Source organism: Ovis aries, chromosome 3, assembly GCF_016772045.2.
Source record: "Ovis aries strain OAR_USU_Benz2616 breed Rambouillet chromosome 3, ARS-UI_Ramb_v3.0, whole genome shotgun sequence".
Taxonomy (NCBI): Eukaryota; Metazoa; Chordata; class Mammalia; order Artiodactyla; family Bovidae; genus Ovis; species Ovis aries.
This window is the reverse complement of record NC_056056.1, coordinates 225,806,983-225,831,407: the sequence shown is the minus strand read 5'-3', so window position 1 is coordinate 225,831,407 and position 24,425 is coordinate 225,806,983. Positions and strand designations below refer to the sequence as shown.

The 24,425-nt window shown below is 55.9% G+C and overlaps 2 protein-coding genes across 5 annotated transcripts; both read left to right on the top strand.

Annotated features, from left to right (window-relative positions):
* The first annotated feature begins 3,313 nt into the window (after positions 1-3,313).
* Positions 3,314-6,641, top strand: CHKB (choline kinase beta). The gene is made up of 11 exons (XM_027968289.2): positions 3,314-3,594; positions 3,766-3,874; positions 4,155-4,268; positions 4,459-4,592; positions 4,849-4,944; positions 5,144-5,202; positions 5,290-5,371; positions 5,500-5,608; positions 5,753-5,856; positions 6,116-6,197; positions 6,358-6,641. Exons 1-11 carry the CDS (start codon positions 3,371-3,373, stop codon positions 6,430-6,432), a joined length of 1,188 nt encoding a protein of 395 aa, XP_027824090.1. The 5' UTR covers positions 3,314-3,370; the 3' UTR covers positions 6,433-6,641.
* Positions 6,642-7,532: 891 nt separating this feature from the next.
* Positions 7,533-15,796, top strand: CPT1B (carnitine palmitoyltransferase 1B). 4 transcript variants are annotated; one of them, NM_001009259.1, is given in 19 exon segments: positions 7,672-7,764; positions 8,225-8,384; positions 8,703-8,842; positions 9,148-9,322; positions 9,536-9,637; positions 9,811-9,948; positions 10,046-10,123; positions 10,994-11,101; positions 11,176-11,260; positions 11,869-12,064; positions 12,347-12,532; positions 12,611-12,716; positions 12,806-12,922; positions 13,335-13,499; positions 13,575-13,709; positions 13,799-13,951; positions 14,440-14,553; positions 15,050-15,142; positions 15,271-15,590. In NM_001009259.1, coding segments are annotated over 18 exon segments (2,316 nt in total). In that variant the 5' UTR covers positions 7,672-7,764; positions 8,225-8,243; the 3' UTR covers positions 15,355-15,590.
* The last annotated feature ends 8,629 nt before the right edge of the window (positions 15,797-24,425 follow it).

The window sequence follows — 24,425 nt, the reverse complement described above, 5'->3', positions numbered from 1 at the left end:
CAGGGATCTTCCCAACCCAGGGATCAAACCCATCACCACGTATGGCCCTTATTATGTTGAGGTACATTCCTTCTATGCTCACTTTATCTTTTTTAAACCATAAATGGTGGAGAAGGAAATGGCAACCCACTCCAGTATTCTTGCCTGGAGAATCCGATGGACAGAGGAGCCCGGTGGGCTACAGTCCACAGGGTCACGAAGAGTCTGACACGACTGAGCGACTTCACTTTCACTTTCACAGCTATAACAGACTAACACTGTTAGTTAACAGTTAGCAGTGTTAACTGTGTTAGTTAACAGTGTTAATTAAGTTAGCAATGTTAGTTGTTAGTTAACAGTATTAGTTAACCGAGATTAACAATTACTGCTGTAATTACTAACACTGAGAGATTCTGTATTAAAAAAATAATAATAATAAAAATAAACCATAAATGGGTGTTGAATCAAATCCTTTTTCTTCGTCTATTGAGAAAATCATAAGGTTTTCATCCTTTGTTTTGTTAATGTGGTATATCATATTGATTTGGGGATACTGAACCATCTTTGAATCCCTGGGATAAGTCCCACTTGATCATGGTGTATGGTCCTTTTAATGTATTGTATTTGGTTTGCTAGTGTTTTGTTGAGGATTTTTCAATCTGTGTTCATCAGACATGGTACCATGTGTGTGTGCTGTTATCTGCTTTTGTAATCTGGGTGATGCTGGCCTTAAAAATGAGTTATGAAGCATTCCCACCTCTTCAGTTTTCTAGAATAGTTTGAGATAAATAGGTATTAACTATGCTTTGGTCTCCATGCAGACCAACTCCTGATCGCCTCATTAAGTAGCAGCGACCCTATCTACTCTTAGTAATTGGGGTCTATTATCCCCTCCTTCTTTGCCTGCTGGTTTGCCAGCATGAGGAGATCAAAATGACCTGGTGGAATTTGCAGATCCTGGTTCAGTGGAGGCGTCCTTCCCTGGAAGCAGAGGAAGTTCCCTTTGGAAGTGTTACCTACCTGGGAACCAGGGGGTCTAACCCAGCAGAGCTTAATGCTACAGAGACAGAAGTCGCTAAGTCTGCAAGTGGGTCGCTGAGTATGGCGGTGAGCAACAGGGGGCTCAACCCCCTGGGCTCTTGGGCCTGTGTCGCTGCTCCTGGATGCAGTGTACGCGCCCCAAGTCCTCACAGCCCTGCCCTAGAGCTGGGACTTTACCTAAGTCTTTAAGAAGCCGTTCCGTCTTCCCATTAGACTGGCTGCTTACAGCTAATACAGAATGCTACAGAAGTGGTGGGCCCCAGGGCAGCTCACGCTTTTGCACTGTGGTGCTGCAATCCACGGGGCTGCCAAGAGGGAGACACGACTGAGTGACTGAACAACAAATGGCAACTCACACACTGTTGTCCATGTTTCACCGTAAAATGAGCTCCTTTTTCTTTTTAAGGGAAAACCTTTCTTAAGTGGAACTTTGTTGCTGTTGCTCACTCAGTCGTGTCCGACTCTCTGCGACCCCATGGGCTGCAGCACACCAGCCTTCCCTGTCCTTCACCGTCTCCTGCAGTTGGCTCAAACTCAGGTCCATTCAGTCGATGATGCCATCCAACCATCTCATTCTCTGCCACCCCCTTCTCCTCTGGCCCTCAACCTTTCCCACCATCAGGGTCTTTCCCACTGAGTCAGCTCTTTGCATCAGGTGGCCAAAGTACTGGAACTTCAGCTTCAGCATCAGTCCTTCCAAAGAATATTCAGAGTTGATTTGTTTAGTACCAACTGGTTTGCTCTCCTTGCAATCCAAGGGACTCTCAGAAGTCTTCTCCAATACCATAGTTCAAAAGCATCAATTCTTCGGTGCTCAAAAGGCACTCAGCCCTCCTTACGGTCCAATGCTCACATCCATACATGTTCTTGTTGTTCAGTTACGTAACCCTGTCCAGCTCTTTGTGACCCCATGGACTGCTGCACGGCAGGCTTCTCTGTCCTTCATCTCCTGGAGCTTGCTCAGACTCATGAAGGGGAGGACAGGGGATGAGATGGTTGGATGCCATCACTGACTTGATGGACATGAGTTTGAGCAAGCTCCGGGGGTTAGTAGCAGACAAGGAAGCCTGGTGTGCTGCAGTCCATGGGGCTGCAAAGAACCAGACACGACTGAGCAACTGTACTAAATCAGATAGGACCTTGGCTTTGCTACCACACTGGCCTTAACAAAAGCCCTCACTACCTGGTCTGCTGCTGCCGCTGCTGCCAAGTCGTTTCAGTCGTGTCCGACTCTGTGCAACCCCACAGACGGCAGCCCACCAGGCTGCCCCGTCCCTGGGATTCTCCAGGCAAGAACACTGGAGTGGGATGCCATTTCCTCCTTCCAGGCATGAAAGTGAAAAGTGAAAGTGAAGTCGCTCAGTCCTGTCGGACTCTTCCAGACCCCATGGACTGCAGCCCACCAGGTTCCTCCACCCATAGGATTTTCCAGGCAACAGTACTGGAGTGGGCTGCCATTGCCTTCTCCGGCCTTCTCCGCTGTCTGGTCTAAAATAAGGCTTTCCTCCCTCATTTCTCTGTCACAGTACATGCTGCTCGTTCCCTGCATAGTTCCGTTCACGATGAGTAATTGTCTTGTGTGTTTATCTGCCTCCTCCCACTGCAGCTAGTAGAGACGCTCCGGAGGGCGGGGGTGCATCCAGCCTTTTACACTGCTGCTATCACATAGATTCAATCATATATATCATATACGTATACATGTCAACCATATATACATATCATATATACGTATATATCAGCAATCATGTAGATTGCTACAGTTCATGGGGTCGCAGAGTCGGACACCTCAGAGCGAGTGAACTGAACTTCCTTGCCCGACTGCCCCGGGGGCCAAATGTGTCCACCGAGGGGCCGCCGCCGCCCACGCTGCCCTGTGCGCTCCCAGACCCTGGCGAAGGCCCACCTTGCCTCACAGGAGCGTTCCCGGGTAGCCGCCCTGAAGAGTCCGACCGGCTCCTAGGACGCGCCACCAGCCTACGTGATTCGCCCACGTAACAGGCCAGGCGCCGAGGGCCCGACCGCTCATAACGCTTCTGATTGGCCCGCGCCATTTCCTGCTTCCGGGTTGCGGTCCAAACAACGGCCTATCTCTCGGCGGCCGGGCCAGGAGAGAGAGGCCATTGGCCGTCGCCCTGAGCAGGGGCGGGGCATAGCGTCGGAACGCGCGCCGGGACCATTGTCTCCTGGAGAGCCGAGCGGGGCCGCCGAGAGCCGAGTAGAACCGGGCGACCCGAGTGCGACCCGAGCCGCACAGGCTGGCCGGAAGCGGAGCCGAGCGCGGCCGGAAGGAGCCGAGCGCGCCCGCAGGGCCTCAGCGGCGACGGGGCGTGGGCCCGGCCGCGCCGGAGCCATGGCGGCCGAGGGGACCGATGTGGTCGGAGGAGGGCCTCTCGGAGGCTGCCTGACCAAGGACAGCTTGCTGCAGGCTAAGTGCCCCGACGCGGCCCCGAGCCGGCGGCGTGGCTCGGCGCGCTCACGAGACGCCGAGCGCCGCGCCTACCAGTGGTGCCGAGAGTACTTGGGCGGGGCCTGGCGCCAGGCGCGGCCGGAGGAGCTGAGGGTTGACCCAGTGAGGTGGGAGGTCAGGGGTCACCCCCTCCTGTGCGCGCGCCGGGTCGGGCTCGGGCCCTGGGGACCCTCGGCGTTCCTGGGCCGGGGGCGGGCCGGGGGCGCGGGGCGCGGGGGCTGGACGCCGGGCCGGTGGAGCGGACGGCGGGCTGAGCGCGCCCTGCTGTGGGTCTGCAGCGGAGGCCTCAGCAACCTGCTCTTCCGCTGCTCGCTGCCCGACCACCTGCCCAGCTTTGGCGAGGAGCCCCGGGAGGTGCTGCTGCGGCTGTACGGGGCCATCCTGCAGGTGAGGGGCGAGTGAGGGCCGCCGTGGCCTTGGGACCCCTCGCCCAAGTCTGGCAGGTGGTGTGGCCCCCACTGCGCAGTGGAGAACACTATAAAGTTCAGGGGTTGAGTATTTTGTCCATTATGATACCAATGCCTGCGCTCTGGATCCCCCCCCCCCCGCCCCCCGGCGGTGAGTCCCAGCTGTTGTGGGAGGAGCAAGTCGACCCTCGTGTGTGTTAGCGTCCCTTTGCCATTGGCCCTTTGTGACTGTGGTCCCTTCACTGTCCATCTTCCTTCAGGGCGTGGACTCTTTGGTCCTTGAAAGTGTGATGTTCGCCATACTTGCAGAGCGGTCGCTGGGGCCCCAGCTCTACGGAGTCTTTCCAGAGGGCCGGCTGGAACAGTACATCCCAGTACGAGCCCGGCCCTGACCTACCCGAAGCACTTCCTTCCCCCCCAACCCCCTTCCCAGTGTCTGCCTTCACATCCCTCACCCCAGGTAGGGAATTTTCCCCAAGCCCTGACTCCACCCCACCTCCCTTCCCCCACCCTTCCCCCACCTGCCCCAGCCCCTTCACCACCCTGATAGGTTCCTGGGTGCAGAGCCGGCCCCTGAAGACACATGAGCTTCGAGATCCAGTGTTGTCTGCAGCCATTGCCACGAAGATGGCCAAGTTCCACGGCATGGAGATGCCTTTCACTAAGGAGCCCCACTGGCTATTCGGGACCATGGAGCGGTGAGTCAGGAGCCCGCACATGACTGAAGCCCCAAGCTGCCAGTCACTCCTCTGGGCTGCAACTGAATGTATCTGATGCTCTGTCCTCCCCTCCAGGAGAGTGAAGCCAGTGTCCCACTGTCTAACATGACCTCTTACAGAACAGACTTCCAGAGATTGCCAGACGAGCCATTCAGTGACAGACAGGCAGGACAGCCTGGCCGAGGGGAGAGGGGAGGGATGGTACACTGAGTGGATCCTGTTATTTGGGCTTTAGGTACTTAAAGCAGATCCAGGACCTGCCCCCTACCGGTCTTCCCCAGATGAACCTGCTGGAGATGTACAGCTTGAAGGATGAGATGGGCAACCTCAGGTGGGGGCAGACAGGACAGGGTAGGGGCAGGGGTCTGGGAGGGGGCTGGACAGAGAGCACAGGAAGTGTGGGGTGTGGGCACCTAGTGGGGTCCTCCCCAGGATTTGCTGAGGGCTAGAATCAAGGCCTAGCCCACAAAGATGCTTCTGACCCTCCTTTGTCACTCTGGCTCAGGACCCATGCCCCTGTTCCCCTACAGGAAGCTGCTAGACACTACCCCATCACCAGTGGTCTTTTGCCACAATGATATCCAGGAAGGTAAGAGAAGGCATCTGAGTCTCCCAGCCTCAGGTGAGGGGGGCCAGAGGGCCCTGGAGTGACCAGAATCTCACCACTTTCCTCCAGGGAACATCTTACTGCTCTCAGAGCCTAAAAACACCGACAGCCTCATGCTGGTGGACTTCGAGTACAGCAGTTATAACTACAGGTGAGGGTGAGCAGATGGCCTCCCGTGGGCCTGTTCCTACAGTGCCCTAGAAAGGCTGACCAGGCCTTCATCTCTGCATCTTAGCTGCCCAGGGTATTTGGGGCTGAGTGTCCACCTTATTCCCTCAGGGGCTTTGACATTGGGAACCATTTTTGTGAGTGGGTTTACGATTATACCCACGAGGAGTGGCCTTTCTACAAAGCACAGCCTGCAAACTACCCCACTGAGGGACAGCAGGTATGTGGGCCAGAAGCTGGGGCAGCAGGACCTGGCCTGTGCGAGAGAAGAAGGGTAAAGTCTGGGAGGAATGGTGAGGAAGGGTGTTCACTGGGAAATCCTCACCAGGCGTCCCACTTCCTGACTCTGGTCTCTTGATCTCAGCTCCATTTCATTCGCCACTACCTGGCAGAGGTGAAGAAAGGTGAGGCCATCTCCCAAGAGGAGCAGAGGAACCTGGAAGCAGATTTGCTGGTGGAAGCTAATCGGTGAGGGGAGGCAGGTGGCAGGGTAGAGCAGGATGCAGAGGAAGAGTAGACGCCGGGCTGCAGGTGAGGTGTCAGTGCAGAGTGGCGGCAGGAGGCCAGGGTGAGGTCTGAGGCTGGTGGAGAACAGTTTGAGACGGGGAAGAGTCAGGACAGGGTGGCTTAGGGCGACGGGGAGCAGTCAGAGCCTTGGGGCGCGTCCGTCCTGGTGGCGGGGCTCAGGCGGCGCCGGGTGTCCTCTGAACGCTTCTCCTGCCCTTAGGTATGCCCTGGCATCTCATTTCTTTTGGGGTCTCTGGTCCATTCTTCAGGCATCCATGTCCACTATAGAATTTGGTTATTTGGTAAGTAACCCAGGTACGTGCGATAGATGTGGGGAGGGAGCGCATCAGGGGCCTCGGGCCCTCTCAGACATCTATGCGTAGTCAGGTGGCCATGGGCAGACTGAGGGGCTGGGGGGTGCTGGGCCCAAGCATTCTCACCATCTGGGAATTCTTTGCCTAGGAGTATGCGCAGTCTCGGTTCCAGTTCTACTTCCAGCAGAAGGGCCGGCTGACCAGCTTGCACCCCTCATCCTGATTCCGCCTCCAACTCCTGGCATTTCTCCTGGAGCCTCCAGGGCAGGACCTTGGGGGGAGGGGCACAGGGGAAGCCCTAGGGGCTGGGCTGAGCCGCACTGAGACTGGAGTTAAGGAGGCTGATCTCCCCCGGACCCCAGGTTCCCCCCGCGGGAAGTGGGCAGAAGCCCTGGCGTATGCACCATAAGACAATAAACTCGCTGCACCCCTCGTGCCCTGTCCTAGCCCTCCTTGGGTGTTGTGGAAAGCACCCACCAAGAATTGCACACAGATTGACCAAGGACCACTGCAAGGAGCCTCGCGTTCCCCTCCTGAGAAGTACAGCTGTTGGGTGATCTGGGCTTGACGCTGGTCAGGGGCCATTCTGCCAGTGGGAGCCGTCTGCACCCCCCATCCCTGGCTGCAGCTTCAGTTCAGTTCAGTCGCTCAGTCGTGTCCGACTCTTTGCGACCCCATGAATTGCAGCACGCCAGGCCTCCCTGTCCATCACCAACTCCCAGAGTTCACTCAGACTCACGTCCATCAAGTCCGTGATGCCATCCAGCCATCTCATCCTCGGTCGTCCCCTTCTCCTGCCCCCAATCCTTCCCAGCATTAGAGTCTTTTCCAATGAGTCAACTCTTCGCATGAGGCCAAAGTACTGGAGTTTCAGCTTTAGCATCATTCCCTCCAAAGAACACCGAGGGCTGATCTTCAGAATGGACTGGTTGGATCTCCTTGCAGCCCAAGGGACTCTCAAGAGTCCTCCAGCACCACAGTTCAAAAGCATCAATTCTTCGGCACTCAGCCTTCTTCACAGTCCAACTCACATCCATACATGACCACAGGAAAAACCATAGCCTTGACTAGACGGACCTTAGTTGGCAGAGTCCTGTCTGCTTGCAGCTTAGATCTGATAAATCCCTGGGGGACTTGGGCTGGGTACTGGGGAGTCACGGCTGCAAAGAGGGCCCTGAGGCGGGGCTGCCCCACCCTCAGCTCTGGCCCTCAGGGAACAGGAGGCACAGCTGACACCCGGACGACCTTTTCCCTACATTCAGCTATTTTTAGTTCAAATGCCGCCCTCCTCACGTGAGCCCCGTTGGGCACCCCCAGGCTCCCAGACCTTTGAGAGAGCTTCAGCTTGCAGAAACCCGCTCTGCGTCCCCACTCCTGATTCTCGTCGTGAGGCGGGGGTAGATTCTCGTTGCGCCCCGTATCTGTTCTCAACCCAAATTCGGGAGTGGGTGTCAGGTTCCCGGCGAGGGCGGGTCTTAGGTGGCCTGCCCTGAAGGACGTGCGGACACGGGCCAGAGCGACTGGCCGCACAATCGAACAGGAGCAAACCTTAGCTGTGAGTGGAGTTGCGGGCTAGCTCGGGCCGCCGACCGGGCCAGGGCTCTGAGCTCGCGTAGGGGTGGGGGTGTGGGGGAAAGGGTGGGTGGAGGCTGGTGCCAAGGTCCCACGTGACACGGCTAGGGGTACGCACATCCAGCCTGACTCCAAACCAGACCTACTCCGCTTCCGAGGCCACTCACCCCCACCCCCGAGGCCGCCCTTTGCTGTCCTCGGGGTTTCTGAACTTTTCAAGGCCTTGACCCCCTTGCCGACCACCGCACCATTGTGCGAAAGTTCTGAGGCGGTTGGCGAGGCTGAAGGACCGACCTGCGGCCAGGGGTTGGGGGAAACCAGGACACGACGCGGGCCTGGCCCAGGGAGGGAGGCGGGGGCGGGCCAGGAGCGCGGACAACGGCGGGGGCGGAGCCTCGGCTCGGCGGCTGAGCCTGCCCACGCCCCCTCCTGCCGCCTCCCAGGTGCCAAGCAACCCCCAGGATGGCGGAAGCGCACCAGGCTGTGGCCTTCCAGTTCACTGTGACCCCAGAGGGGGTCGACTTCCAGCTCAGTCGGGAGGTGCTGAAACAGATCTATCTGTCTGGGGTCAGGTCCTGGAAGAAACGCCTGATTCGCATCAAGGTGGGCGCAGGCGGTCCTGGCCTCTATCTCCCAGCAGGTGCAGAATCCAGCCTTCCAGGGAAGCAGAGGCCAGGTGTCAGCTGCTGCCCGTTGTCAAGGTCCTCCTCCCCTCCCTGGGCTGGCAGCTCTGCTGAGTGACAGGCTCCAGCCCTGCAGAGCCCAGAGGGGTGCTCAAGGTGGGCGGGGGGGTGGTCCTGGGGCACAGCAGTCAGGTGCTGCAGGTGTGGGATTTGGAGGAGTGAAAGCGGGCAAAGGCCGCACAGGTCTCCGCTCACTGAGCCCTTCCTGCTCTGTGAGCATGCCTGTTTCTGCCCGCAGAATGGCATCCTAAGGGGTGTGTACCCTGGCAGCCCCACCAGCTGGCTGGTCGTGGTTATGACAACAGTGGGTTCCTCCTGCTACAACGTGGACGTTTCCATGGGACTGGTCTATTATATCCAGAGATGGCTTCCTGAGGGGTAAGAAGCAAGGCCATGAGAGAGGGCCGGGTGGGCTCTGTGGCTGGGACTCCTGGGCCTGCAGGACACTGGCCCCTGGAGGCCACAGGGCAGCCCTCCCTGGAGGTGGCCGCCGGCTCGGTCCCTGCTTCTGGGAGTTCGTGTGTGAGGCCCTCAGGCGCTCAGATGTGAGTGTATCCAGGGAGTTTCTCCGCCTCTGGTGCCTACCCCGGATGGCTTTATGTATATCAGGGCTGTAGAATCAGAATTTCCCTGCGGGGTGGCCTCCAGTGGAGCCGCTGCAGGCCTCTCCTCTTCTCTGACAGACGTCCCTACCGGACCCCATACACCCGGACGCTCCTCAGCATGGCCGTCTTCTCCACGGGCGTCTGGGTGATGGGCATCTTCTTCTTTCGCCAAACCCTGAAACTGCTTCTTTCCTACCACGGTTGGATGTTTGAGATGCACGGCCAGACCAGCCACTTGACCAGAGTCTGGGCTGTGAGTGGGAGCCAGTGGAGGGGTCCAGGAATCTGGTTTGAGACCGCGGGGCCTCACTTTGGGTTCTGAGCTGGAGGGGACAACCAGGCAAGGTGCTGGTGCCCGGCAGGGTGGGTCCCGGTTCCGAGGGTCTGCGGCAGCCCCTCCAGCGTTTGCTACTTTCTGCTCTTTCCTGCAGCCTCCCCCTCAACATTCTCTACTCTGCATCCTCAGGTCTGCGTCCGCCTTCTGTCTGGCCGACGGCCCATGCTCTACAGCTTCCAGACGTCTCTGCCCAAGCTGCCGGTGCCCAGCGTGCCAGCCACAGTTCATCGGGTGAGGGCCTGGGTGCAGGGCAGGCTGGACTCAAAGAACTCACTCAGACATGAGACTGCCACTTACAAAGAGTCAGCCTGAGAGGGAGCCATGAGGCTGGGCTTGGAGGAAGGTCAGGACACAGGCGGCTCCTGCTGCCTGGCCCTCACACTGATGCTGACTTGCCTGGACAGTACCTGGAATCCGTGGAACACTTGTTGGATGATGAGCAATATTATCGAATGGAGACGCTGGCCAAGGAGTTCGAGGAGAAGACTGCCCCCAGGCTGCAGAAGTACCTGGTACTCAAGTCCTGGTGGGCAACCAACTACGTGAGTTCTACCTGCTAGGCTTACCCTCACCCGGCCTGTGTGCTGGCTGCTCACACCCCACCCTCTGCCCCGACTCTAACCTCCCGTCCACCCCCAGGTGAGCGACTGGTGGGAGGAGTACGTCTACCTGCGGGGCAGGAACCCCCTCATGGTCAACAGCAACTACTACGTCATGGTAAGAGCTCCGTGTTCACCGTGTCCCCACCCTGGTCTCGGGGCAAAACCTGGAGGACAGCTCAGAGCCGCGGTGGTAGTTTCCACGAGCAAGCGGAGGTTCTGGAGTGAGGCCTGAAGCAGAGGGAAGATGGGGGTGCGTGTCCTACAGCAGTCGTCAGGAGGCTGCTTACAGGTGATGCAAATACTGGGCATCCGGAGAGCCGAGCCGACCCCGCAGCCTGATGCTGTCCCCTGGGCTCCTCTGCTCACTGCCCTGCCCAGCTCGGGCTCTGTCACTTCCTTCCTTGCTCTCCCACTGGCTTTCCAGCCTTGACTTCCCAAGCTGTCCTGACAGCAGGGAACTTCCTTAAGTGCGTCTCAAGTAGACCCAGAGTCACTGCTCTTAGGGCTCAGGTCCCTAACCTGCCGGTCCCTACCCCATGGGAGCGGCCCTCTTCCTGCTCCGAGGCCAAGGCTGCAGAACCCACCGGGGGTGCCGCCCAGCCACAGACCTGCTCGCCTTCTCCTCTCCTTCTTCCAAAGCACATTTCAAGTAGGGTGCTGCCATGCCCCTCCTCCACAAAGCTATCTTTCTAGAAACCTATGTGCAGCTTGTCTAGGCCAGAGGTTTTAAGCTGTTCTGTGGTGGCAGAACCTCTTCCTCCAAGAAAAATAAATAAAATGTCAACAGCTCCAAGGGGTTTGGAAAAGAAGCTCAGGTGGAAGCCAGGGCAGGGGGTGACATGACCAGTCATGTGTTTCACCTCTGGTACTTGGCCTCAGAGAGTGTGCAGGATGGACTGCGGAAAGGGGCCGAGACACCCCAGACAGAGGGCCCCCTGTGCACACGCGCCACGGCGTCCCTGCAGGCTCTGCTGTCTCCCTGCAGGACCTCGTGCTTGTCAAGAACACAGACGTGCAGGCTGCCCGCCTGGGAAATGCTGTCCACGCCATGATCACGTATCGCCGTAAACTGGACCGTGAAGAGATCAAGCCTGTGAGTTGTGTTGGGGGTGCGGGCGTGACCGGAAGAGGGGCCGCCATCTGAGCCGTACTGGGCCTTCCTCCCAGGTGATGGCACTGGGCCTTGTGCCCATGTGCTCCTACCAGATGGAGAGGATGTTCAACACCACTCGCATCCCGGGGAAGGACACAGGTATGGGGTCGCACCCAGGCGCCCGTGCTGGGGCCTGGGTGGAGGCCCCTCCCTGCCAGCCATGGGCCCACCACGCCAGTGCCCTGCTGCCTGCTGCTCCCTGAGCATCCTCAGCATGTTAGGGTCGTGACACTGCGAAATATAGTCAGTTTGTGGCCGATAGTAGACACCTACTATTTACAGGCACGATGCTACTGCTGGGGCCCTGAGAGGCCAGGACGGAGCCCCTCCCTGCAGGGCTCCTGGCACACAGGAAGAGCCTCCTGCACAAGAGCAGGAGGGAGCCTAACAGGGCTCCTGCCTTGAGGGGCCTGTAGAGCAGGAGGGCGGGCTTGCCCAGGGCCACCAGAGCGGCGCCTGCATTTCTGTCTCCAGCACAGCCTGTGATTTCCTAGAGCTCCAGGTTCCTCTTCTGTGAAATGCCTCATGGGACTGTGGTTGGCATTAAGTGAGAGACGGGGAAGCTCTGGCTCGATGCCCAGAGGTTGGCGGAAGGCAGGCCCGGCGGAGGCCCTCGTGGCCGCCTGGTGTGGGGCCGGGGGCCTTCGGGGAGGCGTGTGGGGCGGGGGCCCTGCTTCTGCCTGAGCCCACCCTGGCCTCCGCCACAGACGTGCTCCAGCACCTCCCGGACAGCAGGCACGTGGCCGTCTACCACAAGGGCCGCTTCTTCAAGCTGTGGCTCTACGAGGGCTCCCGCCTGCTCAAGCCTCGGGACCTGGAGATGCAGTTCCAGAGAATCCTGGACGACCCCTCCCCACCCCAGCCTGGGGAGGAGAGGCTGGCGGCCCTCACTGCAGGGGGAAGGTATTGGGGCCCACGCTGGGGCACCAGGAGGAGAGGAGTTCAGTCCCACGTGCCACCCTGGAGCTCAGGCAGGAGGCCTGACGGAGGGACGTAGGCCCGGTGTGCCCGGTGTTGACCAGGACCTGCCATCGTCAGGAACACCGGTGGCAGCAACAGGGAGTCGCTGCTGTGACCTCTAACTGCTGCTGGCTGGATGGGGGTGTGCAGAGACTGCAGACACAGGTCCTGGGCAGGGCTCTCATCCTGCAGGGGGCCCCGCTCACTCTGCCCTTGTGCCCTCAGAGTGGAGTGGGCGCAGGCACGCCAGGCCTTCTTCAGCTCTGGCAAGAACAAGGCTGCCCTGGACGCCATCGAGCGCGCTGCGTTCTTCGTGGCTCTGGACGAGGAGTCTCACCACTACGACCCAGAGGACGAGGCCAGCCTCAGCCTCTACGGCAAGGCCCTGTTGCACGGCAACTGCTACAACAGGTACACGCCCCGGCTCCCCCGCTCGCGGGCCCCGGAGCTCCCCACGCCTCCCCCGCTGCCCTTCTCCTCCCGCTGCAGGTGGTTCGACAAGTCCTTCACACTCATCTCTTTCAAGAACGGCCAGCTGGGACTCAACACAGAGCACGCGTGGGCAGACGCCCCTATCATAGGGCACCTCTGGGAGGTAACAGGCCCTGGGAGGGGCCCTGCAGCGCAGGCTTGGGGTGGGGTGGCAGCGCAAGGACCGCCTCTCAGCCTGACCTTCCCCTGCAGTTTGTCCTGGGCACCGACTCCTTCCATCTGGGCTACACAGAGACGGGGCACTGTCTGGGCAAACCCAACCCTGTGCTGCCCCCGCCTCAGCGACTCCAGTGGGACATTCCTGAGCAGGTGTGCGGGCCGAGAAGGGGCAGGGGTGGCTGTGTGAGAGTGGCAAGGGCCTGAGATGCCCTGCAGGCCTCCCCTTTGTCCCAGCCCCACTCTCAGGGGGAAGGTCCGAGTGTCTCTTATGGTCCAGACTGACTCCAGGGAGAACAGAGACCCCAGGACCGTCTGGGGGTTGGAGAAAAACGTGAGGCATGAGCTCATGTCTGGGAAGCACCTGTCAGTGCCCGCTCCCCCGCAGAGCCCAGCCCCGCCTCTGCACTAACGCCCCCAGCCTGTCTGTGGCGTCTCCTCCTGAGGCCATCGAGGCCTGCCCAGCCTTGCCTTCCTCCGTTACTAACCCTCAGGCCTTCTGGACATGACCCTGGAGCCCTGCTGGAGAGCTCTGCCCCCAGCTGACCTCTCCGTGTCTTGGCAGTGCCAGGCTGTCATCGAGAGTTCCTACCAGGTGGCCAAGGCTCTGGCGGACGACGTGGAGCTGTACTGCTTCCAGTTCCTGCCCTTTGGCAAAGGCCTCATCAAGAAGTGCCGGACCAGCCCTGACGCCTTCGTGCAGATCGCCCTGCAGCTGGCGCACTTCCGGGTAGGAGCCCTGGGCCGCCGAGCGGGCGGGGTGGCACCCGGGCCCACCCCAAGGTTCACCTTCCGTGTTCCCCAGGACAAGGGCAAGTTCTGCCTGACCTACGAAGCCTCGATGACTAGAATGTTCCGCGAGGGCCGGACAGAGACCGTGCGCTCCTGCACCCGTGAGTCCACAGCATTTGTTCAGGCCATGGTGCAGGGGCGCCAGCCGGTAAGCCCCCGCGGCCTCGTGCGGAGGCGAGCGCTCGGCCTCTGGGGGTTCGGGATCAGACCCGCTCTTCACGGCCGTTTCTGCCCCAGAACGAAGACCTCCGGCGTCTGTTCCGGAAGGCTGCGGAGAAGCACCAGAACATGTACCGCCTGGCCATGACAGGGGCGGGCATCGACAGGCACCTCTTCTGCCTTTACGTGGTCTCCAAGTACCTGGGGGTCGAGTCCCCTTTCCTGGCTGAGGTCAGTGTGGACGGGCGCGTCTGTCCGCAGGCCCGCTCTCGGTGGCCCTGCCTGCTCCACGCCCCTCCCAGGCCTGCGGACTGGCCGCGAGCAGCAGCCTTCCCTTGTCGAGTGGGTGTCGGCGTGAGGGGGGATGGACGGACCAGCATGACATGTCGGGGCGGCAGCGCCCATGAGGGAAGTGCAGAGGCTCAGGGGGATGGGGGTGTCCGGGCGGAGGGAGCCTTCAGTGCCCAGACAGCCACTGAGGCCGCGGTGTGGGATATGGAGCAACAGCTCGGGGTGCGGGTAGAGGCAGGGGCAGGACAGGCAGGTCCTGTGGTGGAGGGTTCTGTGCAGATGCTGTGACGGTGAGAACAGACCGGGGACCAGGGCCGCAGTCAGGAAGGCGCTGCGTCCATCCCCTCTGCGTCCTCAGCCAGGACGCCTCAGGCACTGCCTGTCCGCGGGTGTGCAGCGCGTCTGACGGCAGGGCCTCCCTGTGGCAGGTGCTCTCGGAACCCTGGCGCCTCTCCACTAGCCAGATCGCTCAATTCCAGATCCGTATGTTCGACCCAAACAAGCACCCCAAACACCTGGGTGCTGGCGGTGGCTTTGGCCCTGTAAGTGCCCTTGAAGGTGGGCAGGTGGGCGGGACCAGGGGACGGGCGTGTCTTTGGAGAGTACAGGGACTCAAGGGGGTCAGACCAGAGGCAAGAGCACAGGCCTGGACCTGCCTGGCATGGGAACAGAATGGGTACCTATAGACCTGTTGGGAGGAAAGTGGATGGGAGCTCACCCCTGCTGGAGTGACTCTGCCTGAAGCTGATGTGCCCTCTGAAGGGGGCTTACAGAGAGTCCAGCTCTCCCACTGAGATTCACAGGCTAGTTGGTCAGGGAACTGGCGACGCCGTGGAGAGAGGTGGTGCTCTTGAGCCTCCTGAGGGGACGCAAGGCCGTGGGTCCCCTAGTGGGGTCTGCAACGCTGTTTTCCCACGGTTTCCTGGGGGTGGGCCCCTTCCTGTGAACCTTGTGGGCAGAGCAAGGATAACATCAGCTTGGCTTTCAGATCTTCAAGGTCAGCTCACCTCTGCTTCTTTACCCTCCACGCTGCCTCAGGTGGCAGATGATGGCTACGGTGTTTCCTACATGATCGCAGGTGAGAACACCATCTTCTTCCACGTCTCCAGCAAGTTCTCCAGCTCAGAGACGGTGAGTCTGCCCTGCTGCTACTCCGCCTGAGGAGGGTCGGCCCAGGGCGCGTCGGGAAGGACCCTTGCTCCTGTGGCCAGGGGGCGGGGGCTCGCCTGGAGTTTGATCTGAACTCTTGACTTCCACAGAATGCCCAGCGCTTTGGGAACCAGATCCGCCAAGCTCTGCTAGACATCGCCAATCTTTTCCAAGTTTCTAAGGCTGATGGCTAAGGGCTGGAGAGATGCCAGCTGCCCTTCTGTCCCCACAGAGTGGAGGAGGGGGCCTGTGGTCAGCCTTCAGGCACAGGGGTGGCAGCGCACAGGTGCCTAGGCTCCAAGAACATCTCCGGAAACAAGTGCTCCCCCAGCTGACACTGCTCCCTGAGGGCTCAGGTGGCAGAGGCAGGGCTGGAGGGAATCTTGATTTTTTTTCTTGCTAGATGCTAATAAAAATAAGGCTGTATGGTTCTGCTTTAGCCCTTAAGTACTTATGGGTTTTTTGGGGGGTGGGGGACTAGGAGGCCCTTCCCTTGCTCTAGCTCAGGCCAGTGAGGTGGCCAGGGAAGGGCTAGGGCTGGAGACTGTGAGAGGCTTCTGACCTGCCTTAAATACGGGTCTCTGCTGTCCACACCCACATATGCACTTGGAATAAATTCTTGCTTCAGAACCTCCACCCGCTCCCTGGTGCCACTGTTTGTCTGCTGGAACTAGGGCCCACCTGCCTCCTCTGCACCGACACGCCCTCTGCACCTCCCTGGGCAGGAGCACAGCTCTGTGCAAGCCTCGGCATAGGGAGGAGCTGCAGTCCCAGGCCTGAGTCTGGGTGCCAGGTGGTCGTGTCTGTGAGAGGACACAGGATAATCCGGAACAGGCATTCCTCCCTTCAGTCCAGCTTTTTATTAAAATAATATCACCAGTAAACAAAAAAATTAATATGAAAGTATAAGCGGGTACTCAGTTACCACTGCCGCAAGGCTGAACAAATCTAGATCCCATTGCTCTGCTAGGTGCTGAGAGCCAAGTGTGCATCAGCCACAGTCCTCGGCCTTCTCTTATTAGCCAGTGTCTACCGAGCAGCTGCCGTCCACTTGGCTCTGTGTGGGAGATTCCATGGTGAACAAGGCACCGCGTGCCCACGAGGATGTCACCACTCGGTGAGGCAGGCACGGATCCGGGGACGGAGTGGCTGGCAGGGACACCAGGAGGCTTTTGAGTAATCCATTTAGCAAGAACTTACTGAGCACTCAGTGTGCTAAGCATGGGACACAGCAGTGAGCGGAACTGGCAAAAACAATCCCTCCCTGGGGGGCTTCAGAGTCTAGTGAGGGAGAAAGGCAATAACCAAGAAGAATGAGCAAATTACATAGTAAGTCAGATGCTAATCAGTGCTAAGGAGAAAAATAAGTGAGGGGAAGGAACAAGGAAGAGATGGGTGGCGATTTCAAACAGAGTGGCAGAGCCAGGCCTTCCCAAGTGGGGCCATTTGACTCAAACCAGCAGGAGAGAAGGGTGCAATCCATGTATATACCTGAGGGCAGAGTATTTCAGGCCAAGAGGGCGGCAAGAGTCAAAGCTTCATGGTGGGAGGAGCCTGCTGAGGTAGAGGAACTGTCCCTGAGGCCTGTGGCTGGCGTTAGGTCAGGGGAGGGGCAGGCCAGGCTCTGGCTTCTTGTCATGATGTGGGAGGCCACTGGGGTTTGAGCAGAGGATGATATAATCAGTTGTAAATTTTAATGGGATCATTCTGGCTAACCAGAATAATATTAGAACAAAGTAGGGCACAATACTCTGGCCACCTGATGAGAACTGACTCATGGGAAAAGACCCTGATGCTGGTAAAGACTGAAGAGGGGAGGAGAAGGGGACGACAGAGGATGAGATGGTTGGATGGCATCACCGACTCAATGGACATGAGTTTGAGCAAGCTCCGGGAGTTGGTGATGGACAGGGAGGCCTGGTGTGCTGCAGTCCATGGGGCCGCAGAGAGTGGGACACGACTGAGCGCCTGAGCTGAACTGAGGGCACGGTGAGCATGGAGCAAGGTCTAGCAGCAAGCACTGCTCCAGGTGACGGTGGAGTTGGGAGAAACTATGGGGCTTAAACTAAGGGATGGAAAACCAAGAAACTAGGGAGCTGGCAAGGGTGGTTCACATTTTATTTGGATGACTGGGTGATTAAAATTTTTAAATGTTTGAATCTGGCATGACTGTAAGAAACGTTTGTGAAAATGCCTAAAAATCTTGAAAATATAAATTGAAAGAAAGGAGAGTTAGGCTCCTGATAATAGCTTTGAAGCTTGTCAGAACCCTGAGAGCATGAGATGATTCCCAGGACGAAGGGTCCTAAGCTCTCTTTTTTTTTTTTTTTCACTTCTAATTTTGTACTGGGCTGAAGTCCATGAGGTCGCTAAGAGTCAGACACGACTGAGCGACTTCACTCTCACTTTTCACTTTTCTGCATTGGAGAAGGCAATGGCAACCCACTCCAGCGTTCTTGCCTGGAGAATCCCAGGGACGGGGGAGCCTGGTGGGCTGCCGTCTATGGGGTCGCACAGAGTCGGACACGACTGATGTGACTGAGCAGCAGCAGCAGCATAACCAGTTAACAAACAATACCATGATAGTTTCAGGTGAACAGCAAAGGGACTCGGCCACGCATGTACACATCGCCTCTTCTGAGTCTTGTGAGAAGCTCATTAAAATACAGCTATGTTCACAAAATGGTACACTCCGTTTCAGAGCTTTCTTGGGCTTCCAAAAGTACTTTCACAGACCTTTGCCTCTCAGGTGCCTGCATGATCTACCCTGGGAAACTGTCTGGATTTGGTTGGCCTCTGGGAGACATCAGCTTGCCCAGCCCTGGGAGAACAAGCTGGCTTTTAATTAAGGTTAAATTCAAAGTTCTTTTATCTATCTGTTCTTGGTTGAAATAAGAGAAGAAACCACAATGCTAAACCAGGGTATAAACTTCCCGATAATTACGCACCGGATGCAAATCTGTATTCGTAACCCACAGATGTATGGATCTGCACTATTAGTTGAGGCTAGCAGTCATAGCAGACAAAGCCGGAAATCTCAATGGCTTAGCCCAGTTGAAGTTTAATTTTTATTCAGTTGGCTGATAAGCAGACTCTGCTCCATACCATGATTCAAAAATGGGCTGTTAGAGGTCCTGCTTTCCTCAGGTAGCTTGCTAGTTGCCTTGGAAATCAACATCCCTCAGGTCCATGGAGGAGAGAGAAAGAGGGCTCACTCATAGGAGGCTTTTATGGACTTGGCCTGGTAGTGATACAGAGCATTTCTACCCATATCCCGCTGGCCAGGACTCACACTGCAAGGGAGGCTGGGAAATGTAGTCTAGCTGTGTGCCCAGGCTATAAAGGAAGCATTTGGCGGACAGTTAGCCAGTTTCAGATGCACAAGTGCATGGGCAGATAGATGGCTCTGGACTCCCTGGGAGTCCGTCCTTCTTGGCATGGTCTTTACAGGGTGTTTCAGACAACCACCTCCACTTCCAGGCCCTCACATTTCAGATCAACTGATTTCTAGTCTCTTACACTCCCCCACAAGAACCCTGAACCCCAACTTCACTCTTCTTTTCTAAAGGAGGCAGGCAAATCCACACCTTTGCCTTTACTGAACCTCCTGTCTGGAATCCTGTCCCCTTTCTCAGCCTGGTAAACTCCTTCCCTGAAGCTGTCTTCATTACCCCTCAGTTATTCCTGATCCATGTTTTTCTGGGATGCTATAACAGAAATCAGCTCTAGAAAGTCTCAGGAAATGGTGGAGTGATTGGAAGTGTGCAAGTGGCTCACAGGTAGGAAGGAACAGCCAGAGAACCAGGTTAAGAAGGGGCAGGAACCTGGCAGCCTGGAAGGGGATGTGGCCCAGACAGAGGACTCAAGAGACATGTCCTTACTCTGTGCCCAGAACTGTCTGGCTCAACTCTAGATGTATTTCCTACTCTGCTAAGGATCAGAATCCCTGAGAGTGGGTCGCAGGTTTGTCAGGGATCGCAGAGTTCAACGTATTCAAGACTGAAGTTAACAACCTCCTAAACTGCCTTCTCTGCCGCTCCTCCCCATCTGAGCCAGTGGTGTCCGTCTGCAGCTCCTCATCCACGCCTTCTCTCTCCCACATTACCAAGCCTTGTCAAGTCAATCTTCTAAACGGCTCTGACTCTGTACTTCCCTCCACCATGACCACCCCCTCCCCTGTGCCTACCTCCATCATCATGCACCCCAACAGCAACAGCTGCTCCATTTCTACTCTCCCTCCAGCAGCCAGAGAGACCCCTTCACCTTGCCACTCTTAAGCTTACCACCCTCCTAAGGTAACTCTATGTCCTTGGACTGACTTACAGGGGCCACAGTGATCTCTTTAGCTTCCTCTTGACCAGGGCTTTATGTACAGCCCCTCTGGAGTTGAGTAGCACTCTCACTTGGCCTTGCTTGGTGATCTGTGCTTTACTGCCTGGAGTCCAGGGTACCTGGCAGACGGTAGCTGGAACCGGTGCCCACACCTCCCAGATGGGGCCTGAGCTGGGCCCCTGCCTCATCTCCTTGAGCCTCAGCACCCTCTTCTGTGAGGCAGTTGTAACAATGTTGGCAGTGCATGGTAGCTGTGAGAAAAAATATTTGCGCATTCACTACTCACCCAACAGTGGTTACTAGCACCTGCCTGTGCCAAATGCCTCCTGTATACTGGCGACACAGTGGTCAAGCAGACTGCCCAGCGTCCTCAGATTTATGATCAGGAGCAAGGGGGAAAACATTCCCATCAGAACGGCGGTGTCCCCTTCTCGTCTGAGCTTTGCCATGCCTCAACCTCAGCCACCCCTCAATCCATGCACGCCGCTCATTTGAGATGTACCCACTTGAGCAACCAGCCAGGGCAGCCCCTCCCCTTCCGCCCTCAGCGACCGGCCTATGAGACCTCAAGGCCAGGACTTAAGACAGGCCTCAGGCGCGCGTAGGCATGAGCTCGTAGCCCCGCCCCTTCCACTCCAGGAGACCAGCCAATGAGACCTCAAGGCCGGGACTTGGGACCCGCCTCAGGCACGCATAGGCATGAGCTCGTAGCCCCGCCCCTTCCGCTCCAGGAGACAGCCAATGAAAGCCAGAGGTCAGCTCCGGGGGCAGGTCTGGTAACGGAAAGGGGCGGGGCGTCACTCTGAGGAGAGGCCTCATGCCTCAGGCGTCAGAGGCGGGTAGCTGAACAGGACCCGAGCACAGGCAAGCGGGAGGTGAGAAAGGCCGGCCCGCCTGGGGTCCTGTACTCTCCCTTGGTGCCCCAACCCCCAAGCCACGGCATCCCACGCGGTGCTCACCGTCTGATGCCAGACTGAAGGTGTGGCAACTACCAATTCCTCAGCCCGGTCTTCTCACCCTGGGTCACCTCATCCTGAGTCTCCTCACCCTGGGTCTCTTCACCCTGTCTTCTCACCCCTCACATCCGGCCCCTCCCAGGGTCTCCTCACCCATGTCTCCTCACCCTGGGTCTCTTCACCCCGTCTCCTCGACGCTCGCAGCCGGCCCCTCTCCGAGGTCTCCTCACCTAGGCCCGCCCCTCACCCGCACCTCCCGCAGATCCTCACACTGCACACCCTGAATTCCATACACGTGAGCCGCTCGCCCATTACCCCACGCCTGGACTCACACCACACAGCTCGAATTCCTCACATCTGCACACCAGGCGTGGTCCCAGACTCCCCAGGACCGCCGCCCAGAGCATCACTCACACATTCTATTCCCATGCTGTTCACACCACCACACACACACACACACACACACACCCCACAGAAAATCTCTGATCCAAGTACCTCTCATCCTCACATTTCTCACTCCAGCAAGGCTCCCAGATTCCATTAAAGCTCTTCTTAGTGGGCAAGACCCTCAGACCACAAACAGGGTCCCAGGTCCCTGCAATTCTTATGCCTCTGAATTCCTCAGTCCCCAGGACCTACATTCCCTATGCCTTCACACCCTAAGGTCTAAGGTGATCCCTCAGTCCCTTCCCAGCCCCACTTTACCTCTGCCCGCCTAACCCCTATGGTTGGGTATTACCCTCATTCCCCTGGGCTTTGGCACTGGCACTCTCCATCCTCAACCTGCTGTCATCCTAGACAACCTCCCAGAAAGGAATGCATGGACCTTAATCCCATGGTCTTCTTCCACTTCAGCTCTTTTCCTGGATCTACTTTCCAGACCTTTCCCTCCTCTGAGATCCAAGCTTACTCTTGCCACGGGCTCCATCCTTCTAGCTGCCTCATGCTCTAGCCCCCAGTCTACCTGCCCCTCAACTCCATGTCCCTTGAAGCCTCTGCTTTGTATCCACCTCCATCTTAGACACTGCTTACTTGTGCCTCCACCACCCACACGTTTCAGCTCCCAGGCCAGTTACCCTTTATCCTGAGGATACTATGCAGCCATGTGATCTCAGTCATACTACCACTGCTTCTCTGCTGCACGTCTGTGTGTCTCTAGTGAGGCACAGAGTTCTGCCAAACCTTCATCCTTCTCCTCAAACCAAGATAGTCTATTCTTGGGTGGGGGGACTTTTTTATTGCCATCCATAGGCAAGGTAGAAACTTCAACTTTGAACATGGACTACCTGGACACTTGCCTACTACACTGCACCCTTATCTCTTTACGTTCCCTTACCTTCATAGGTTAAGGCGACCCTTTTCCTACCTGGGGTCAGTCCCTGCACCATCCATGACCCTTTCTCCTTAGTCTCCAGCCCAGTGGAGGCTACTCTCTAGTTTCGGGGTGTGGGCTTCTCGTTGCACTGGCTTCACGTGTTGTACAGCATAGGCTCTGGGGCTCTCAGGCTTCAGTAGCTGTGGCACTTGGGGTCTAGAGCATGTGGGCTTCAGCAGTTGTGGTATGAAGGCTCAGTGGTTGAGGCTCTCAGACTCTATAGAGTGCAGGCTCAGTAGCTGTGGCACATAGGCTTACTTGCCCCCTGGCACATAGAATCTTCCATGACCATGAATCAAACCCATGTCCCCTACATTGGCAGGCAAGCTCTTAACCACTGGACTACTAGGGAAGTCAGGTGGTCTGTCTCTCTTGACTAGAATGAAAACTCCACAAGGGCAAGTTATTATCTGTTTTGTTTGGTGAAATATTCCTAAGCACCTAAAACAATGGCTGATATTCAATAAATATGAATATTTTTTGACTACATGAATTAATTTTCCTCCTTTCCTCCTCTCTTCTGTTGGCTTCAAGTACACACTCCCCAGTTCCCTACATTTCTGACTGCTTATCAGCACCTTTTATGGTCTTGTTTCCTTCTTAAGTGCTGATTTTTTGTTTATTTGGCTGCACTGGATCATAGTTGCGGCATGTGGGATCTAGTTTCCTGACCAGGGATTGAACCCGGGCCCTCTGTGTTGGGAGTGTGGCATCTTAGCCACTGGACCACCAGGAAAGTCCCAGTGCTGATGTTTTTAAGGGCTTCTGGGCTTCTTCCTAGTCCATTTTCTCTTTTCCCTTTATATATTCACTGTGAATGATTTCATCTCTTCCCATGATTTAACCACTATCAATTCTTTTATTTTCAGCTTAACCTCTTCCTAGGATTCTAATCCTATTTTTCAGGTGTTTGTTGAATAGCTCTGCTAGGATCCCTGATAAGCACCATACACTCAAGCTGCCCCAAATTGAACTCAGTAGCTTCTCCATCCCATCCCTTCACCTCCATTGCACCAGTTATCCTGATAGTCATTCTCAAAACGACCCACTGAATTGTCTGAGGCAGCTGGGAGAAAATGTAGTGCTATGGAGCTCTATCTCCCAGACAAGACTAAGTTTCAATCTAACATTTCAAATAGGAGAATGATGAAAGCATGAAGGCAAGAGAGAGCATGATGAGTTCAGCTTTCTCAATGACATGGCTATGATGGCCTTTTTATAGGAGAAGGCTTTGGTGAGAAACTGAGCAAGGACATTTGGCTGAGTGACTATTGCAATTTGTAGAATCTTGCTCTACAAGTTTCTTTTTACCAAACTGACTTCCTTGATGACAAGATGGTGTACTTATCTTTTTAATCCTTACTTTTTGTGGTACTGCTTGACATATGGTGAAAGTGAAAGTGAAGTCGCCCAGTCGTGTCCGACTCTTTGCGACCCCATGGACTGTAGCCTACCAGGCTCTTCCCTCCATGGGATTCTCCAGGCAAGAGTACTGGAGCGGGTTGCCATTTTCCTTCTCCAGGGGATCTTCCTGACCCAGGGATCGAACTCTGGTCTCCTGCATTCCAGGCAGACGCTTTAACCTCTGAGCCACCAGCTTGACATATGGTAGGTACCCACATTTGCAAAATTATGTATTTAATATGACTGAAGCCTAGGATATATATGAGGATGTGGCTCAATGCTGATAAGTGTGAGCTTTTGTGACTTCAAAGGCATTATTTAAACAGAAAATTCGAATGTTGTTGTTTGAATATCTGAAATGTTTGAATGTTTGTTGTTGCCATTCAGTTGCCAAGTCATGTCCGGCTCTGCACCCTCATGGACTGTAGCACACCACGTTCTTCTGTCCTCCACTGTCTCGTGGAATTTGCTCAAATTCATGTCCATTGAGTCAGTGATGCTAACCGTCTCATCATATGTCACCCCCTTCTCTTCTGGCTTCAATCTTTCCCATCACCAGGGTCTTTGTAATGAGTCGGCTCTTTGTATCAGGTGGCCAAATTATTGAAGTTTCACCTTCAACAGTCCTTCCAATGAATAGTCAGGGTTGATTTCCTTTAGAATTGACTAGTTTGATTGCCTTACAGTCCAGGGGACTCTCAAGAGTCTTCTCCAGTACCACAGTTCAAAAGCATCCATTTTTCAGCACTCAGCCTTCTCTATGATCCAACTCTTGCATCTGTACATGACTACTGGAAAAACCATACTTTTGACTATATGGACTTTTGTCAGTAAAGTGAATGTTTACTTTGATTTTAAAAATTAATGTTTATTTTTTAAAGTTACTAATCTAAAATTCTAATCTTCCTTGAGTCTTTAAGCTTAGTTTATAAATTTTATTCTAAATGAGATTATTTATTAGATTGTTTATTCTAAATAAGACTATTTTACTCTAAATTTTTAATCTTATTCTAGCTCTATCATATTTTTAATAATAATTTAATGTTTTTGTTCCATTTTCAAACTTAAATTATAAACTTAATGGATCCTATTTCTTTAAATACCTCAATTGTCTTAATAATAAATTTTCCTACCTTCTTATATATTCTTATAAAAATCATAAATAAAACTCATAAATAGGGTAAATCTCAAGTTCTCT

Excerpts from the sequence above, each read along its gene's own strand:
- CHKB (XM_027968289.2), top strand. The coding sequence starts at position 3,371 with ATGGCGGCCGAGGGGACCGATGTGGTCGGAGGAGGGCCTCTCGGAGGC. Across the intron at positions 4,945-5,143 it reads GATGAGATGGGCAACCTCAG|GAAGCTGCTAGACACTACCC; the intron begins GTGGGGGCAGAC and ends GTTCCCCTACAG. Across the intron at positions 6,198-6,357 it reads CTATAGAATTTGGTTATTTG|GAGTATGCGCAGTCTCGGTT; the intron begins GTAAGTAACCCA and ends TTCTTTGCCTAG.
- CPT1B (XM_027965744.3), top strand. The coding sequence starts at position 8,760 with ATGACAACAGTGGGTTCCTCCTGCTACAACGTGGACGTTTCCATGGGA. Across the intron at positions 8,843-9,147 it reads CAGAGATGGCTTCCTGAGGG|ACGTCCCTACCGGACCCCAT; the intron begins GTAAGAAGCAAG and ends CTTCTCTGACAG. Across the intron at positions 9,638-9,810 it reads TGCCAGCCACAGTTCATCGG|TACCTGGAATCCGTGGAACA; the intron begins GTGAGGGCCTGG and ends TTGCCTGGACAG.